Source organism: Mya arenaria, chromosome 11 (genome assembly GCF_026914265.1).
Source record: "Mya arenaria isolate MELC-2E11 chromosome 11, ASM2691426v1".
Taxonomy (NCBI): domain Eukaryota; kingdom Metazoa; phylum Mollusca; class Bivalvia; order Myida; family Myidae; genus Mya; species Mya arenaria.
In genome coordinates this window covers 69,831,683-69,851,254 of record NC_069132.1, presented here as the reverse complement: position 1 = coordinate 69,851,254, position 19,572 = coordinate 69,831,683, and the positions used below count along the sequence as shown (strand labels likewise).

Here is a 19,572-nt window from a genome sequence, read left to right as displayed (position 1 = left end):
CAACACCGTTCGAGCATTGTCATACAATTAACGGAGCAGAATAAGACTGGTTTATTGTGTTTTCCTAAGCGCTTCTTAAGGTCTACAGAAAATTGCATGTTTAAAATGTCTTTTTTCACATGTTTTAAATATCGTTTATAACTACAACAATTACATATTTGAAAGGGTTTTACATGTTTTTATTATCATATATATATGGTGATTGTAATTTACCACACCCAAAACCAAAGATACTTTTTCGTCAATAATTGAGGTCTTAATTTTAAACTTGACGTCATTAAAATATCTGGTCTCATTCTCAATCAATAAATATTTTCATGTGATTGAAAATTGATTGTATTACATAATTGAACATGACAATCCTAGTATGATTCATAATTCTCAGTTGGAACAGAAATGTATTATTAAGGCCATCAATAAAAAAATGTTGGTTTGCGGTGCTCCTACCCACAATTTTTGGGGTGGGTAGGTAAGGGAGGGATTTTTTTTCTTTTTTACAGACGACAAAGGCAAATCTATATGACCCTAAGTCTGATGTAAGGGGCATGCATATTTTAGATAACAGCACTGAGAATTCAACCAGAGAACCATTGCAGGGTTTGCAGATTGGCAGTACAACACGGTTGTGGTCTGTAGAGCATCAAAGGACCAAACGCGAAATTGGCCCAAAGAAACGAAATGAGACAACAACAACAAAATAATAAAAAAATAAAAATTTAAAAACAAAACAAACAAAAAACGGCAGCGGTAGCGATAAAAAAGATTGGGTTGGGGTTTATTTCGATGAGTCGGTCGGAGCACAGCAAACCAACATTTTTTTAATGATGGCCTAAACAGTTTAATATTCTATTCAGTATTGTCATTACAAAGCCTTTAAAATGAGACTTCTGTAATTATTTGGTATTCTTGTTTGAAATTTTATTCTTTTCCATGTGAAGGTTTTCATCATACTGTGTTCAGAGATCACGCTTACCAGTTGTAATTTAATTGATCAGTGGTGATTATTGATGAATTATTAACCAATTTGTTGTCAGTTGAATGTAGCTTTTGTTCGGAAGGGATACCTATTTGTATATCATTGTTCTACACTTAAAGCCCCAGTCACATTGACCTCCCGTACTGTTAAGGATCATCCCCGACTTAAATTTGGCCAATCCTAAGGGTCAGTTTAGTGTGTAAGATTCGCATTGGATCTGGGCTTGTCTGACACTGGTCCTGGATGGTCTGGGACACCGCCCTGGTAATATTAAAATTACAAATAAATGCTATTCAGACGTCAGGGACTGTCCAGGAGGAGTTTTCAATTTGGGGTAGTCCAGGACAGTCCGTGTTAAGCAACCCTGTTGGAACAGGGTGGGTCCGTAGTGACAAAGTGTTGATCCTTGGCGATCCGGCATGTCGTGTTGGACAAGGATCAACCCTGGAGCACCCCGGACCATACACAGTTAATAATGGGCAAAAGACAGATGAACACGGATGGATGCCGTGGTGGTACCGCAGTGTTGGCTCCATGTTGCTCCATGTTGCTCCAACGATTATTAATCTGTTGACTGGTGCCTAAAAATGTTGGGTCTGTGACTATGTTTTGCAACTGTTAGACTTAAATTCACCTATGATCATCCCAGATTGAGATATCTTTTGATCCGGGATGTGAGTGTAGCTTAAAATTAAGGCTTTACTTGAAATTCTTTTTGTAGAGATCGGAATTATTTTGTATATGGAAATAAGCCTATTTTATGAAATAAAACAGAATCATGCACAATTACTTCAGCAATAATTATATATAATGTATATAATTGTTAGCCCTTACATTTTGCAAATTTTGTCGTTTTAATCTGCATTGAATGGATACTGTCCTCGGTAAATATATTTTTAGTAAAAAAAAAATATGAAAAAGAGACTTGTCCACATATTTTATACTGACGATAATTAATTTTATTTTCAAATATTGATAAAATTGATGAAGTTGACTTGCTATAATTGCTGAACAAAAGCCCAAACTGTAACTGTCAGATACTTATTTAAACAGAATTTTTTAATTTTAAGCCTAAAATCATTCCATTTTCAAATGCATTACTATATAACGACACGGTACGCCTCTCGGCAGAATAGAGCATTTCATCTTTAAGTTACATTCTACAATAAATGTAAAAGGCGCAGCTTTTATTTGGACATGTGATGACGTTTTATCATTGTTACAACTATTTTGTTCACATTTCACAAAATTAACTTTTATTTACTGTTCTACCCTATGGTAGGCATGACTGAGTCCCGTAAAGGACGGGCAACAAAATTGCCAAAATGGATTTTATCACGCTAATGTGTAAAAAACAATAACATTTAATCAACTCTACTAGTTGATTTAGAGGGGGGCTCACCAGGCGCGCAACCCCTCTAAAATAGTCCAAGTTTACTTTTTATGTCAATATCGGAGAAAAAAAAGTAATACGCTCATTATCATTTCCGACTACAAATTGTTCAAATTTTCTTGATGGAGTAATCCCAAATCCCTATGCAAACAGTTTATACCATATACTTTCAGTTCTGAGAGAGGGGCGCATGTCAAAAGGATGCGCCCCTAAGTTATGCCCCCTCTAACATCAATTCCTGAATCCGCACATGTACTCATATAAAATTCCAAAAGTATTGTTTAATTTCTCTTTAAAATATTCAACCCTCGGCAATGTGTGATTACAAACTATTTCAGGTCTTCAATGATCTTGGTGCAGAGGTTCTCCACAATGCGTTGGCCGGGTTTAACGCCTGCGTGTTCGCGTACGGGCAGACGGGCTCTGGCAAGACACACACAATGATGGGATATCCGGTAAGTCAGCTTACAGTATAAATAACAGAATGTTTTGTTTAGGTATAATAATGTCAGCTTACAATATAACTGGAAAAAAAATCATGGAATTGCAAAAAAGTAAAACATCGATTATCCAAACCAACATGTGGCCCAGTCTTTAGAGTCAGTATAATGTATCTCATAGTACTAATAAAGTGACTTTTACTTGCGAAATAAATTACACATTATAATCTGGGAAACCATTATGCTCTTATTTTAAAATGGGCTGAGAGACAGCAACAAAGTTAATTCATTTTATCGTGAAAAATGATGTATTATCGGCCTCATACTAGCTCCTGTTGACAATTTTGGCTCTTTTTGTGGAAATAATGTATTTGCCGATTTGGGACCATCTGGTGTCTAGTCCCTTTAATTACGTTCTGTTGGAAAATAATCTGTTTTCAAGGTTAATATCAGAAATTTACCAGCAACATTCCAAAATTTTCTTAAAATGTGCTTTTGTGTGTCTGCCTGGGTTCAAAAAATGAGCAATTATCTCCAATACCTGCAGAAAACAATATGTGCCATGTAAAATTCACATGGAACCAATTATTGGCTCAGAGTAACTCAGTTTACACTGATTGGTGTTATTTATCGAGGAACTGGCATGAGTGATTTTGACAACAAACATGCAGAATGGAGCATAATATTGTTAAAGGTACAAGAGCGTGAGATATAATCCCCCAACCCCCCTCAATTTAAGGATTTCGATAACCCAAAGCGTTTGTGAATGGAAGATTTGGTTTATTCTTCAAGAATCAAACTTTTTAAAATTCATTGATCTTTGCTGTATAATTTTCAAAGCATTCTTGCTCATTTCTAGGCAAAATTGAAATTCTAAATTTTAATCAAAATGACAATAAGAAAGACCCTGGCCCCCAACAACAACAACAACAACAACATCAATAACAAGAAAACGTTACTTTTGAGCAATTGAAATTAAATGACTTTAACAAACATTCTAGACAGCAATAGCCACATTCACAGCCATTGACCTTTAGTAACACTTCTAAGCGTAAACTCCCAAATTTCGATGAATTTTTTACCTGTAGCTGGAGTATCATCATTCTCTTGTTAGTGCTTCCACTGCTTTAAGTCTTTTTGTTGCTCCTTGGAGCATCTGGCTACACACAAATAACTCAGCAGCTGTTCCTGTTCATACTCTCTGTGTAAAAAGGGTATTAATGTCCAGACTCTTATTATGTTCAGTGCTCAGTTCATACTCTCTGAGTAAAAAGGGTATTAATGTCCAGACTCTTATTATGTTCAGTGCTCAGTTCATACTCTCTGTGTAAAAAGGGTATTAATGTCCAGACTCTTATTATGTTCAGTGCTCAGTTCATACTCTCTGAGTAAAAAGGGTATTAATGTCCAGACTCTTATTATGTTCAGTGCTCAGTTCATACTCTCTGTGTAAAAAGGGTATTAATGTCCAGACTCTTATTATGTTCAGTGCTCAGTTCATACTCTCTGTGTAAAAAGGGTATTAATGTCCAGACTCTTATTATGTTCAGTGCTCAGTTCATACTCTCTGTGTAAAAAGGGTATTAATGTCCAGACTCTTATTATGTTCAGTGCTCAGTTCATACTCTCTGTGTAAAAAGGGTATTAATGTCCAGACTCTTATTATGTTCAGTGCTCAGTTCATACTCTATGTGTAAAAAGGGTATTAATGTCCAGACTCTTATTATGTTCAGTGCTCAGTTCATACTCTCTGTGTAAAAAGGGTATTAATGTCCAGACTCTTATTATGTTCAGTGCTCAGTTCATACTCTCTGTGTAAAAAGGGTATTAATGTCCAGACTCTTATTATGTTCAGTGCTCAGTTCATACTCTCTGTGTAAAAAGGGTATTAATGTCCAGACTCTTATTATGTTCAGTGCTCAGTTCATACTCTCTGTGTAAAAAGGGTATTAATGTCCAGACTCTTATTATGTTCAGTGCTCAGTTCATACTCTCTGTGTAAAAAGGGTATTAATGTCCAGACTCTTATTATGTTCAGTGCTCAAAATATGTGCCTGTTTTGCTTAATTGCAGAAGAACAATTATTACATGTTACAGTTAATTTTATGGAGTATAAAACCTCAGGAGGGGGAGGGGGGTTTCCCCCAGAATATCACTGGGCTCTGAAACCCTTTACCCATGCAACATTATTTGATCAGCTAATGGAAAGTGTTTTAGAGGATAATTTGTTTGTTTCAGTGTAAGATCGTTATGTATTTCACCGAGTGAGCACCAAATGATAATATTTCACGAGTGGCCGAAATTTTTACTTTTGGAGTTCACGAGATGAAATATATTACAATCTTACATTGAAACAGACAATTTTTTTATTAAATGTCTAAAATTTGAGTAAAAAGTCATTTAATTACACTTGTAAGTATAACGTGCCAATTGTTTTCCCTGGGCGTGCTGATGTTTGATTTGGAACTATAAAGTAACTGGTCAAAAGTTCATGAACTAATAAATTATCACAATAACAGTTCATGAACTTTAATACTTGGTTCATGAAATTCATAAAAATTCTTTCACAGTTCATAAACTTATTTAAAAATTTTGGAAAAGTTTCATGAACATTTTTCGCAGGAGAATAAGGCTAAAATTTCAAAACAGTGAAAAAAATCAATTTGATATTTTCAGTGTAACAAAATTTCATTTCACTGATAAATCTCTATAAACCACTGGAATACAATTTATAGTAAATTGGTATACATTTAGAACAGTCGTTAATTTTGGAAGTTACAATTTTAAAAAAATATTGGCATTATAATGTAATTTTATAATCTTGTTAAAATGATATACAAACTAATTATATTTCGGTTTTTAAGTTATTCTATGGGGTCTTTAATATGCATTGAAACGATGAAAAAAACAGCGAAACTTTTTGCAAAGGTTTTGATATATTTGCATATTTACGCGAATTAATAACCATATTTTGGCAAGCATGTTTGCCTTAAGCACTTAACATTCATTGACTATGTTTTAAGAATGTCGGAAAAGGATGTTAATTAGTTGTAATATAAGTGTATATCAAAAACATCAGTGTGAAAAGTCAAGATTTTATAACATAAATCTGCAGGGGATGTTGTAATTCATTCCCAGGGTGTAAAAATACATTCATATTTGGCTGAATCGAACCCTTTCATATTGGACTTAAAAAAGTTATGCAAGGTTTAATTTCATCTTCTGATTTTATCGCGCGGTGTCTGTTTGCAATAATCGATCGTCAGTTATACAAATCACCAATTCTATTTTTGCGTAAAAGTAATTAGAGGTTTTTCCTTATAATTTGATAGAATTTCTGTAGTTAATACAGGAAGTTATTTATTTTACAAATCAAATGAAGTCATGATTGCTTTTATAATAATTAATCGAGTCAAGGGTTCTTTTAATGACAATTATTCAATTTAGAGATTGGAGCATTAATTTTCTCGTAAGCAAAATATTAATTTAATCAACACTTTTCTTAATAGTGAGTGTTACATTTCTGGTCTTTCGAACAATTAAGTAGGCACTGACACTGCCTAGGCCAGTCTGCAGACCTATTGTTTTAGTGGACCCTATAGAATGCTTACTTTTAATCTAATCCTTTAGCAGAAAATGTCTATTTACTCACACACTGAACATTAAATTACCAACTTAATATAAAATCAATTAATGACAATATTGAAACCTTAATTTCTAAACAATTGAATTAGCTTCCATCTTGTAATCCCAGACACATTTAAGCTTAAAACAATATATAAGTTAATAAATTGATATTTATATAGTTTTATATTTGACATTGATCTTTTATTACATTTGTGTATTTTTTCTTCTGATTTCAGGGTGACGTAGGGCTCATTCCAAGAATTTGTGAGGTTTGTATTTTACAATTATTATAACCTTCGAACATAACATGGGTTAGTGTATACTTTAATATCCATGTATTCACGCAGGTGCATGCCCTTAAAGATTTGATAGGTTCCCCAGTAATAATGTCTGCAGTATACCACTGGAATACCAGTGGTATGCTGGTGGTATTTAGCCAATGGTATTTCAGTGGTATACCAGCGGTAAATTTTGGTGAACTAAACGTTTACCGCTGGTATTTCAGTGGAATTCAAGTGTATTTATGATTACCACTGGAATACAGTGGTATTCCACTGGTATTCGATCCACTGACATTTTTACTGGGGTTATAATATTGCCTCTCTCTTAATTAGGCTTGGTTTTTCAGATATGATACTTTTAAAGAAAGTGCTGGTTCTTTTAATCTTTTATTGAAAAGAATATGTATTATATATTAGAGACTTAACCCTTCGTTTTCATTAAAAGGAGAATACAAATGACCTGTGCTAATACCATTCCTGTCAATAAGATGCGCTTTGAAAAGTCTTCAGTAATATATTTTGCAATAAATTACACATATAACCATTGATTGAAACATTTATATCTTACCAAGGGCTTGAACATTTCTATGTTGGCGTTGGCGAAGGTCAAGTACCTTTGATTAATTTTAAGTAGAAGGTATAGCGAAAATCCTAAATATATATACTTACATTTACCATTTGTCGAGAAAAAAAAGATAGATTAGTCCTAAAAAATATTTATATTTTTTTCTGGTTGAACAGCCTGCAAACAATTGGGCTGGTACTGGGGGATAGGAAGTTTTTCGTGAGATGGGATGGTAAATTGATTTTTTTTGGCATTTTAGGTTAATAACTATATTTGGCTTATATACATGCAGGCTAGAACTTTACTGTTTTACACTTTCGTCTCTTTTGCAGAGCCAATTTTTTTAAATAAACAAAAAATCATTTTTATATTTTGATTTATTTATTCTGTTTATTTACTATGAAAAAGTAAGTTCAGTCTGTTAAACCTGAAACATACATATTTTGTTAGATCTTGTAGAAAAGAACGCTGTCCAAGGGTTTTATGTTTTGGAATAGTGGTTTTAAAAGGTGTATATGTGTTTTTCTTGTACAATTTTTATCAAATATTTTCAAGTTACCAAACAAATCAAAATGGGATGACCTTTGATCAAAATTTATCAAATGAATAAGTTGAATTTGATTATAGCATTTCAACCATTCAAAGTCGGCTATCAGGGCAATATTTGTATACAAAGTTTTCTCGATTAGCAGCGTAGGTATAATTTTGAACTAGTGCCCTATGTAGCATATTCAATGAGGTTAATTTAACTCATTTTATCACCAAACTGCAAATTGGGAATATTAGACAAATATGGAAACAATACAGCTGTCAAGCGAAATGTTTCAAGATTAGAACAATAATTTTCACCTATAATGGGGGTCCCTTGGTTTTGAAATTCGGTGAGGGTTGCAAGTCAGGACGTTTAAATGTTTAAACAATGGTCAGTTTGAATTACTTCTGTAAATAAAACCTGGTAAAATTTTGACTGATTTAGGTCTCATGTTTTCAATAATTTAGTATTAGGGTTCATTTGATTAAAATCAACCCAAATTACAGGCTTCATAATGTATAAAATTACTCTGATTATGCATTTTCCTATATTTTTAAGCTGGAAGTCTGTTAAATCATTTAAAAAAAACTTAAGTGTAGCTATTTTTTATCTATTATTAACATGAATGTTTTTATTTATGAAGTTTATAAATCTTACCACAGCTGTATTTATACAAAGTTGCTTAAAACGCAAACAAATCTTTGAAGTTTTTTTTTACTTTAATGTTTGAATAATTTTCAATCTGTCTTTGATTTCTGAAAAGTTGAGCTCTGTAAACTACAAAAATATATAGATGTTGTAAATACCTTTGATTTGTGGAGAACTTTAACTTAAATGTAAATATTTGTTTAAATTATTTACAAACATTCAAGAGTGGTAATACACTGTGGGGTTGAAAGGAGATTTTTGTTCCATACCTTATATGTGTTTAATGGAGGTCAAAATATATTCTCTTATTTAAAACACATCAATGCTTGGAAGTTTTCAATCATGTTGTCTAAAATGCGTCTTGAACATTTTTGAATGCCTGTATTAAATCTACAACATTTTAAGTGAATTTGTTATTCTTGAAAAAAACGTTTTATATTTACAAACATATTAGAAATGAAATGAAATGAATATTGGGTACATTCCTAGGATCTGACCAACATACCGGTAAATTCATTCTTCATGTAGTGACGTTTCCTAATTTTACTGGAGGTATTACGCACTTATTTCCCCCTGAATATGATTATCATTGTATGCAATTTACTATAGGTCTTAAGTTTAAAATGATGCTTCGGAAAATCTTCATTAAGAAGTTCGGAACAATTGAAGCGATCGAGCCCATTCTTAGTCATTAAGATTTTACGCAATGATAATCTTACTGGCTATAAAGCGATTATGCCCGATCTTAGTCATTAAGATTTTACACAATGATGTTCTAACTGGCTATGAAGCGATCAAGCCCATTCTTAGTCATTAAGATTTTACACAATGATGTTCTAACTGACTATGAAGTGATCAAGCCCATTCTTAGTCATTATGATTTTACACTATGATGTTCTTACTGGTTATGAAGCAATCAAGCCCATTCTTAGTCATTAAGATTTTACACAATGATGTTCTAACTGGCTATGAAGCGATCAAGCCCATTCTTAGTCATTAAGATTTTACACAATGATGTTCTTACTGGTTATGAAGCGATCAAGCCCATTCTTAGTCATTAAGATTTTACACAATGATGTTCTTACTGGTTATGAAGCGATCAAGCCCATTCTTAGTCATTATGATTTTACACTATGATGTTCTAACTGGCTTAGATTAGAACATGTTTTCAGCGGGTGGGGAGCTAAACTAAATTATGATGTCATGTCTGTAAAGTTGTAAAACGGCAATGATTGAGCATGGTACTTATTTGGGGCCGATAGGCAAGCCCATTGGCTGTAGATATTCAAAATAATATTTCATTTGATCGACTTGGAATAAGTGATTCAATTATTTTTGTTTGTACTTGATATAAAATTGACGGCTTTTACCCAATTTTCTTAGTATTTTCTCTCGCATCTTATCCTTGTTTAAGCCAGTTATCTACGATAACTTTGGTAACATTTTGTTGTGTTGGACCGTCAGTGGTTTTTAAATTAGTCAGCAATGTTAGTCAATATTAAAGTTCTAATCTGTGATAGGCCCTAAGGTCACCAAATCTTGTTAAAATTTGGTCAAAAGTCACCTCAACTGTAAGAGCTTTATTAAGCCCGGGTCTTAACTGTCGCGAAAGACCCACCTATTTGTCACAACTTACCGATTATGTTCTAAATCGTATCAGTTCGAGACGGTATTAAAAGAGAAAATTGATTTGACTTGTTTGTTTACAAAACCTTTCAATGTTAAATCACTCTTGCTCTCGCATATTCAATTTTTCACAGATATCTAATTGGCGATTACTATTTCAATAAATCTTTCAATACATAGTTTTTATCTGCCATTTTCGTTATTTAGCACCTTTCAATTTATTCGGGCTAAATTTGGATCAGTTTCCTACCTACAGCAATTGCCTTGTAGTGAAATTCCAGTTTTTACTTATCGTTAACCAAGTTTAGATCTGTTTTCTATCTACAGCAATATTTTGCCTTAGGGTGAAATGAACAGAACTTTATTCTGGTCAAATTGAAGCAATTAACCTGATCTGTATCGAACAAATTACATTATTTATTAAAAGGAATTTTGCCATCTTATTTCTAGCTTCAATCTTAAAGTAACACTCTTATTTCAAAATAAATACATACACATGTATAACAAACATTAATTTTGACTGATAAACCTTTAACTATACTAACTAAATAATGCATTTATGGAAAATATTTCTTACTTATAACAAGATGATAACCGTGTATTTAATAGCTCGTCCAGCGCAAACATATTAAATGATTGGTGAATGCTAAAAGATTTACTTTGATTTACTATAGTCTCATAAGGTAGAAATACTGTGTTTTATGCTCATTTCTTTCAAATTAAACTCACTTTCCTTCATAAGAACCATTGTTGTCGACATTCATTCATCCTTATTGGAATATTAAAACAATATTATTAATTGTGGTAAATCTTATTTGGGAGTAAGAGTGCATCTTTAAGCTAATTGCATATTATTAATGGTCTTTTATATATTTTCCAAAATTTGCTGAAAAAGTTTTGAACTAAATAAATAATGAGTCAATTGATCAGCACTTTGTTAAAATTAACAACGTTGTTAATGGGATCGTTGTTAACTTTGAAATGTTAACTTGTAGATGATGTGATCATATGTTCATACAAAGCAAGTACAGCTGAAACAATTGAGTCAAATCTTGTTTAGAATACTGCAGATCACACGTGTATCCATGAAACTCCAAAAGCATTAAATATCGCACGGTTAACAATTATGATGTTAACAACGTCATTAATATTAACAAAGCTCTGAACAATTGGTTCAATGTTTAAAACACATTCATATTGTTCACTAATGGTTCTTAAGATAAGTGTTGATGACATTTGAAATATTTACATAAAGCAGTGGTTTATAAAAATAAAATAAAACTTATAATAATGATTTTCAAAATCTTTTAATTATTTTGTGTGTTCCAGGGTTTATTTGAGCATATCCAAGACAGCGGAGATGACCATGTCACTAGTCGTATCGACATCAGCTACTTTGAGATTTACAACGAGCGTGTACGGGACCTTCTCCAGCCCGATCTGCTACGACAGAATGAAAACTACTCGCTTAAAGTCAGGGAACATCCGAAGGAAGGACCATATGTCAAAGGTAGTATTTTGGGGAAAAACTCTCCAACAAACACACCATAGAATTCGCTTTTTTCTTGCGGAAAAGAGGAATAGTTGTGGCAAAATTATTTCAAAATCTCTGCAGACTAATGTTTCTTTTCATTTTTGCCTTAAAATTGTATTTGTTGCGAACAATTCTTTCCTAAAATAAATACTTGAAATGTAATAAGAATTCTTTAATGGTGAGAGTGGTCTAGTGGTTTTGGTGGCCAACACTCACCCAAGAGGTTGTGGGTTCCCAACCATTATCACCAGTACTCGTCCCTCGTTCCTACCTAGGAAACAGACTTGAGCGTGAATCTATAAGCTGTCAGCTATTGTCACAATCAAGCTTAATGAAATTAGTTCAAACTATTACCTAAGTTTTCTGTTATTCAATTTTAAGAAACTCCTTAACCTGTTTCATAAATTAAGGCTTACCATGTATAATGTTTGCTTGGTTTCTGATATAAACAAGTATGAAAATGAATTTTAATGCTATAGAGTATGAAAACCTGTCATGGAATTAAGTTTCTTATTTGTGTAAATCTTGTTTTGCCTTTTCAGGGTTGTCATGGCATCGTGTGAAGAACAACGAAGAAATCCAGGCATTACTGGAGAAGGGAAATGAACACAGGTGACGAGAAGTTTGCGATAATTGTGCGCTTTATAAATCTGTGAAAATGAGTCCAGTGGAAATATTCACTGTTGAAACAAACATCGAAATTAAACCAATTGTTCTGAATAACAATATGATGAATTGAGTTAGAGAAAATTGAAAGATATTTAAAAATAGCTTTGACTGCTTATGAGACAGCATACCTTTTAAACACTGGAAAAGTCACTCAGCCCTCCACTGTGGACTCATTTTTGCCGACAATGTCACTTAAAGGGACTAGACACCAGATGAAACCATGAAAATGATCCAAGCATTTAATGAAGTTGATAAAAGAATCACAAATTCATGTTAAATTTTACATTTAGTGGTTAACCTGAGTGCCTTATTTCTGTTTCTTTCAAATGAATCATTTTAATTCAATCACATACCAAATATGATTTTGGATGAAACAAAACTTTGATTTTATAAACCGTTATTTATTTTTTCACCTTCAGAGTCACAGCAGAGACGTACATGCATGACCAGAGTTCCCGAAGCCACGCGATTGTTACCATCAACTTTACACAGGTTCTTCATGATTTCAATTACAAGGAATATCACCATTTGTAGCTCTTTAATCCTGCCAAGGATGTGAAGATATCCTTATTGCTTTGGTGTCATTACCATCTTTAGCACTTCAAAAAAAATCTCGTATATTTGCTGCTGCATAAAACTTCAAATTGATCATTTGTTCATCGGATTTGCCGCACCGCACCTATTAACTGATAAAAACAAAAACAAAACAATTTGCGCTCGGTCATATTTAATTTGGTTGCATTGATTTTATATTACTTCTGTATTTACCCTATTTTCTGAATTTCTTTTACCAAAATTTTAACCTGGAAATTCGACTTTGTATTTTTATTGAAAGTATTTTCATGCTATACATTCTTCTTGAGCAAACTGTCCTTGTGTATAGACAAAATCTGGTTCGAGTAACTGCAAAATAGCTAACATTTGTTTTCAACATTTTTTTTGTCGAGAATATTTAGCAGGACGCACCGTTGTTATTCTTTTACGGTATTAATTTACAGTTTATTTTCAGTTTTTCGTAATGTAAAACACATGTTTTATAGCTAAATTATTGTCATAAAGACAATGGATTAAAGTGATATTGAGTATGCAACATCATTCTCACAGCATCGAAGGAAATACTTATGTATAAGTGTTTTAAGTAATTTTTTTGTTTTGTACTGAGAGCAAAACTTATCTTCAAACACCCAGACACACAGTAACAACCATTTTACATGATTTTGTGAGTATCTTTTTAACTCTTAAATGCATGGTCTTCCTAATCGACTGTAATTTACTTATTCAATTTTATTCAAATTTCAATACAACTTCATATTACTGTACAGCATATCGGAAATTTTATCACCCTTAGCTTAATAATTGTTCCCTCAACGGTCAAGGTTACGCTAATCTTACAGATTAATTGATTTTTAGTCTGACAAAGTCCAATAGGGGCATTTGCCATGATCCTGTGACAGCTTATGCTTATAGCAAAGAAAGGGTTCTGGGGGAAGGTATCATAGTTGCGAAATAAAAATGACTTGGATAAATGAAATATATTAATTTAAATTATAAAATGTTGTATCGTTAAAATGGTAAGTTGTTTATTTCAGGCTCGCCTGGAGGAAAACCGTCCCAGTGAGATTGTCAGCAAAATCAACCTTGTCGATCTGGCTGGAGGTACCCGAGTTTTCATATCTAAACAATATAGTGTCTGTTCTTCAAAATGAATGTAGGTGTAGATTCACTTGGATATCAAACTCAACCCTTTCTCTGCAGGTTGACTTTTCACTGTCTTAGCTATAAAAGATAGCTAATGGCTGAGTGCATCTGGTGGGAATCAAACTCACAACCCTTCCTCTGCAGGTTGACTTTCCACTGTCCTAGCTATAAAAGATGGCTAATGGCTGAGTGCATCTGGTGGGAATCAAACTCACAACCCTTCCTCCGCAGGTTGACTTTCCGCTGTCCTAGCTATAAAAGAAAGCTAATGGCTGAGTGCATCTGGTGGGAATCAAACTCAGAACCCTTCCTCAGCAGGTTGACATTCCGCTGTCCTAGCTATAAAAGATGGCTTTGTATCAAGATAGTTTAAGTGCTGCTTTATGCCTTTAGAAGGCAGTAAATTGCACCAAAAATCACTGTATACACTACATGCAGTACTATTTTTTAATGAATTTATGGCCTACATTTTATTAACTATAAGGGAAAATATTTGTACTAAGCATTTTATCTCAGTTTTGCAGTATTAAAAGTTGAAGTTTGCAGACTGAGTTTTAAATCTGACCTGAATTTTATCAATATGGTACACGGGTATATATATATTAAAAGATAAGAAAGTATTTTAAGTGCTTGAAAGAAAACATAAATTTTAAATTTAAAGTTAGGCTAAATAACTCTTTGACATAACAGCCATGTTTTCAATAAAATAGATTTTATGTAGATGATATATTTTATGTAATATGGTCTTAGGAGTTAACTTATTGGGGCTCTTGAAAATGCAAATACTTAAATATTTGTTTTACCATCTGCGAATCCTACATTGAATATGGATTAGAGTCAAGTCCTGAATGATGCATGATAGTTATATTTTACATGTTAAAAGATAGCTAAATATTCAAGTGAAAAAAGTATTGGAGTACTCGAAAATATCTTCCATTCGGTGATTTTTTTGTTCAGTGATTTTGTGGGCCGAAGTCTTCTTAAACATTTGAATAAGACGTTTCATGCTTATTTTTCTAAGCTGTGTGTTAGAAAACAATTTTTTTGAAAGGCACAACTCAAAAATGTAAACACTCTTTAAATGAAAAAGTTGAATCAAAAATGCTGATACTGAATTAGTCTCAAGAAGTTGGAGCTTTTTCTTTCAATACTTGGCCTTATTTATTTTGATAGGGTATACTCACCCCAATAAATGATGTCAATATTTGTGAAATCAGGTTATTGAACTAAGTTCAAACATGTGTTTTCTACTTTTTTGAAATCTAATATTCTGATGCTTTTAAGAATTAAATACTATATTTTTCTCAGTGTGAGGGGAATTCATTTTATATTCCATTTGAGGACTGCATGGGGGTTGGGGGTTAGTATTGTATCCCAGTTAAGGACTGGGGATGGGGTTGGGGGTTAGTATTGTATCCCAGTTGAGGACTGGGGATGGGGTTGGGGTTAGTATTGTATCCCAGTTGGGGACTGGGGATGGGGTTGGGGGTTAGTATTGTATCCCAGTTAAGGACTGGGGATGGGGTTGGGGGTTAGTATTGTATCCCAGTTGAGGACTGGGGATGGGGTTGGGGTTAATATTGTATCCCAGTTGAGGACTGGGGATGGGGTTGGGGTTAGTATGGTATCCCAGTTGGGGACTGGGGATGGGGTTGGGGGTTAGTATTGTATCCCAGTTGGGGACTGGGGATGGGGTTGGGGTAAGTGTATCCATGTCATATCCCAGTTGAGGAGTGGGGCTGGGGGTAATTATTGTACCCCAGTTGAGGACTGGGGGTTGTGGGTTAGTATTGTATCCCAGTTGAGGACTGGGGGTGGGGGGTTAGTGTATCGGTCTTGTATCCCAGATGAGGACTGGGGATGGGGTGGGGGATAGTGTATCAGTGTTGAATCCCAGATGAGGACTGGGGATGGGGTGGGGGATAGTGTATCAGTGTTGTATCCCAGTTGAGGACTGGGGATGGGATGGGGGATAGTGTATCAGTGTTGTATCCCAGATGAGGACTGGGGATGGGGTGGGGGATAGTGTATCAGTGTTGTATCCCAGTTGAGGAATGGGGATGAGGGGGTTAGTGTATGAGTGTTGTATTCAAGTTGAGGACTGGGGATGGGGCTGGGGGTTAGTGTAAGAGTGTTGTATCCCAGTTGAGGACTGGGGATGGGGCTGGGGGTTAGTGTATGAGTGTTGTATCCCAGTTGAAGACTGGGGATGGGTTGGGGTAATTGTATAAGTGTTGTATTCAAGTTGAGGAATGGGGATGGGGCTGGGGTAAGTGTATGAGTGTTGTATCCCAGTTGAGGACTGGGGATGGGGCTGGGGTAAGTGTATGAGTGTTGTATCTCAGTTGAGGACTGGAGATGGGGCTGGGGGTTAGTGTATGAGTGTTGTATCCCAGTTGAGGACTGGGGATGGGGCTGGGGTAAGTGTATGAGTGTTGTATCTCAGTTGAGGACTGGAGATGGGGCTGGGGGTTAGTGTATGAGTGTTGTATTCAAGTTGAGGACTGGGGATGGGGCTGTGGGTTAGTGTATCAGTGTTGTTTCCCAGTTGAGGACTGTGGATGGGGCTGGGGGTTAGAGTATGAGTGTTGTATCCCAGTTGAGGACTGGAGATGGGGCTGGGTGTTAGTGTATCAGTGTTGTTTCCCAGTTGAGGACTGTGGATGGGGCTGGGGGTTAGTGTATGAGTGTTGTATCCCAGTTGAGGACTGGGGATGGGGCTGGGGGTTAGTGTATCAGTGTTGTTTCCCAGTTGAGGACTGTGGATGGGGCTGGGGGTTTGTGTATGAGTGTTGTATCCCAGTTGAGGACTGGGGATGGGGCTGGGAGTTAGTGTATGAGTGTTGTATCCCAGTTGAGGACTGGGGATGGGGCTGGGGTAAGTGTATGAGTGTTGTATCCCAGATGAGGACTGGGGATGGGGCTGGGGGTTAGTGTATCAGTGGAGTATCCTAGTTGATAACTCGGGATGGGGCATGGGGGTAAGTGTATCAGTGTTGTATCCCAGTTGAGGACTGGAGATGGGGCTGGGGGTTAGTGTATGAGTGTTATATCCCAGTTGAGGACTAGGGATGGGGCTGGGGTAAGTGTATGAGTGTTGTATCCCAGTTGAGGACTAGGGATGGGGCTGGGGTAAGTGTATGAGTGTTGTATCCCAGTTGAGGACTGGGGGTGGGGGGTTAGTGTATCGGTCTTGTATCCCAGATGAGGACTGGGGATGGGGTGGGGGATAGTGTATCAGTGTTGAATCCCAGATGAGGACTGGGGATGGGGTGGGGGATAGTGTATCAGTGTTGTATCCCAGTTGAGGACTGGGGATGGGGTGGGGGATAGTGTATCAGTGTTGTATCCCAGATGAGGACTGGGGATGGGGTGGGGGATAGTGTATCAGTCTTGTATCCCAGTTGAGGAATGGGGATGGGGGGGGGGTTAGTGTATGAGTGTTGTATTCAAGTTGAGGACTGGGGATGGGGCTGGGGGTTAGTGTATGAGTGTTGTATCCCAGTTGAGGACTGGGGATGGGGCTGGGGGTTAGTGTATGAGTGTTGTATCCCAGTTGAAGACTGGGGATGGGTTGGGGGTTAGTGTATGAGTGTTGTATTCAAGTTAAGGACTGGGGATGGGGCTGGGGGTTAGTGTATGAGTGTTGTATCCCAGTTGAGGACTGGGGATGGGGCTGGGGGTTAGTGTATGAGTGTTGTATCCCAATTGAGGACTGGGGATGGGGCTGGGGTAATTGTATAAGTGTTGTATTCAAGTTGAGGAATGGGGATGGGGCTGGGGTAAGTGTATGAGTGTTGTATCCCAGTTGAGGACTGGGGATGGGGCTGGGGTAAGTGTATGAGTGTTGTATCTCAGTTGAGGACTGGAGATGGGGCTGGGGGTTAGTGTATGAGTGTTGTATCCCAGTTGAGGACTGGGGATGGGGCTTGGGTAAGTGTATGAGTGTTGTATCTCAGTTGAGGACTGGAGATGGGGCTGGGGGTTAGTGTATGAGTGTTGTATTCAAGTTGAGGACTGGGGATGGGGCTGTGGGTTAGTGTATCAGTGTTGTTTCCCAGTTGAGGACTGTGGATGGGGCTGGGGGTTAGTGTATGAGTGTTGTATCCCAGTTGAGGACTGGAGATGGGGCTGGGGGTTAGTGTATCAGTGTTGTTTCCCAGTTGAGGACTGTGGATGGGGCTGGGGGTTAGTGTATGAGTGTTGTATCCCAGTTGAGGACTGGGGATTGGGCTGGGGGTTAGTGTATCAGTGTTGTTTCCCAGTTGAGGACTGTGGATGGGGCTGGGGGTTTGTGTATGAGTTTTGTATCCCAGATGAGGACTGGGGATGGGGCTGGGTGTTAGTGTATCAGTGGTGTATCCCAGTTGATAACTCGGGATGGGGCATGGGGGTAAGTGTATCAGTGTTGTATCCCAGTTGAGGACTGGAGATGGGTTGGGGGTTAGTGTATGAGTGTTATATCCCAGTTGAGGACTGGGGATGGGGCTGGGGTAAGTGTATGAGTGTTGTATCTCAGTTGAGGACTAGGGATGGGGCTGGGGTAAGTGTATGAGTGTTGTATCCCAGTTGAGGACTGGGGATGGGGCTGGGGGTTAGTGTATGAGTGTTGTATCCCAGTTAAGGACTGGACATGGGGGGGGTTAGTGTATGAGTGTTGTATCCCAGTTAAGGACTGGAGATGGGGCTGGGGGTTAGTGTATGAGTGTTGTATCCCAGTTAAGGACTGGAGATGGGGGGGGTAGTGTATGAGTGTTGTATCCCAGTTGAGGACAGGGGATGGGGCTGGGGTAAGTGTATGAGTGTTGTATCCCAGTTGAGGACTGTGGATGGGGCTGGGGTAAGAGTATGAGTGTTGTATCCCAGATGAGGACTGGGGATGGGGCTGGGGGGTAGTGTATGAGTGTTGTATCCCAGTTGAGGACTGGGGGTGGGGCTGGGGGTAAGTGTATGAGTGTTGTATCCCAGTTGAGGACTGGGGATGGGGCTGGGGGTTAGTGTATGAGTGTTGTATCCCAGTTAAGGACTGGAGATGGGGCTGGGGGTTAGTGTATGAGTGTTGTATCCCAGTTGAGGACTGGAGATGGGGCTGGGGGTTAGTGTATGAGTGTTGTATCCCAGTTAAGGACTGGAGATGGGGCTGGGGGTTAGTGTATGAGTGTTGTATCCCAGTTAAGGACTGGAGATGGGGGGGGTTAGTGTATGAGTGTTGTATCCCAGTTGAGGACTGGGGATGGGGCTGGGGTTAGTGTATGAGTGTTGTATCCCAGATGAGGACTGGTGATGGGCTGAGGGTTAGTGTATGAGTGTTGTATCCCAGTTGAGGACAGGGGATGGGGCTGGGGTAAGTGTATGAGTGTTGTATCCCAGTTGAGGACTGGAGATGGGGCTGGGGGTAAGTGTATAAGTGTTGTATTCAAGTTGAGGAATGGGGATGGGGCTGTGGGTTAGTGTATGAGTGTTGTATTCAAGTTGAGGACTGGGGATAGTTGGTGGGAGTTAGTGTATGAGTGTTGTATCCCAGTTGAGGACTGGGGATGGGGCTGGGGGTAAGTGTATGAGTGTTGTTTCCCAGTTGAGGAC

The 19,572-nt window shown here is 37.0% G+C and overlaps 1 protein-coding gene across 1 annotated transcript in view; it reads left to right on the top strand.

The window, feature by feature from the left end:
• Nucleotides 1-19,572, top strand: part of LOC128208736 (uncharacterized) — a 121,293-nt gene that overhangs the window by 8,997 nt on the left and 92,724 nt on the right. The window contains exons 4-9 of the mRNA XM_052912284.1: nt 2,708-2,824; nt 6,673-6,705; nt 11,418-11,598; nt 12,165-12,234; nt 12,711-12,783; nt 13,881-13,955. Of these exons, the coding sequence (XP_052768244.1) occupies nt 2,708-2,824; nt 6,673-6,705; nt 11,418-11,598; nt 12,165-12,234; nt 12,711-12,783; nt 13,881-13,955 (549 nt within the window). The remainder of the gene's footprint in view (nt 1-2,707; nt 2,825-6,672; nt 6,706-11,417; nt 11,599-12,164; nt 12,235-12,710; nt 12,784-13,880; nt 13,956-19,572) is intronic.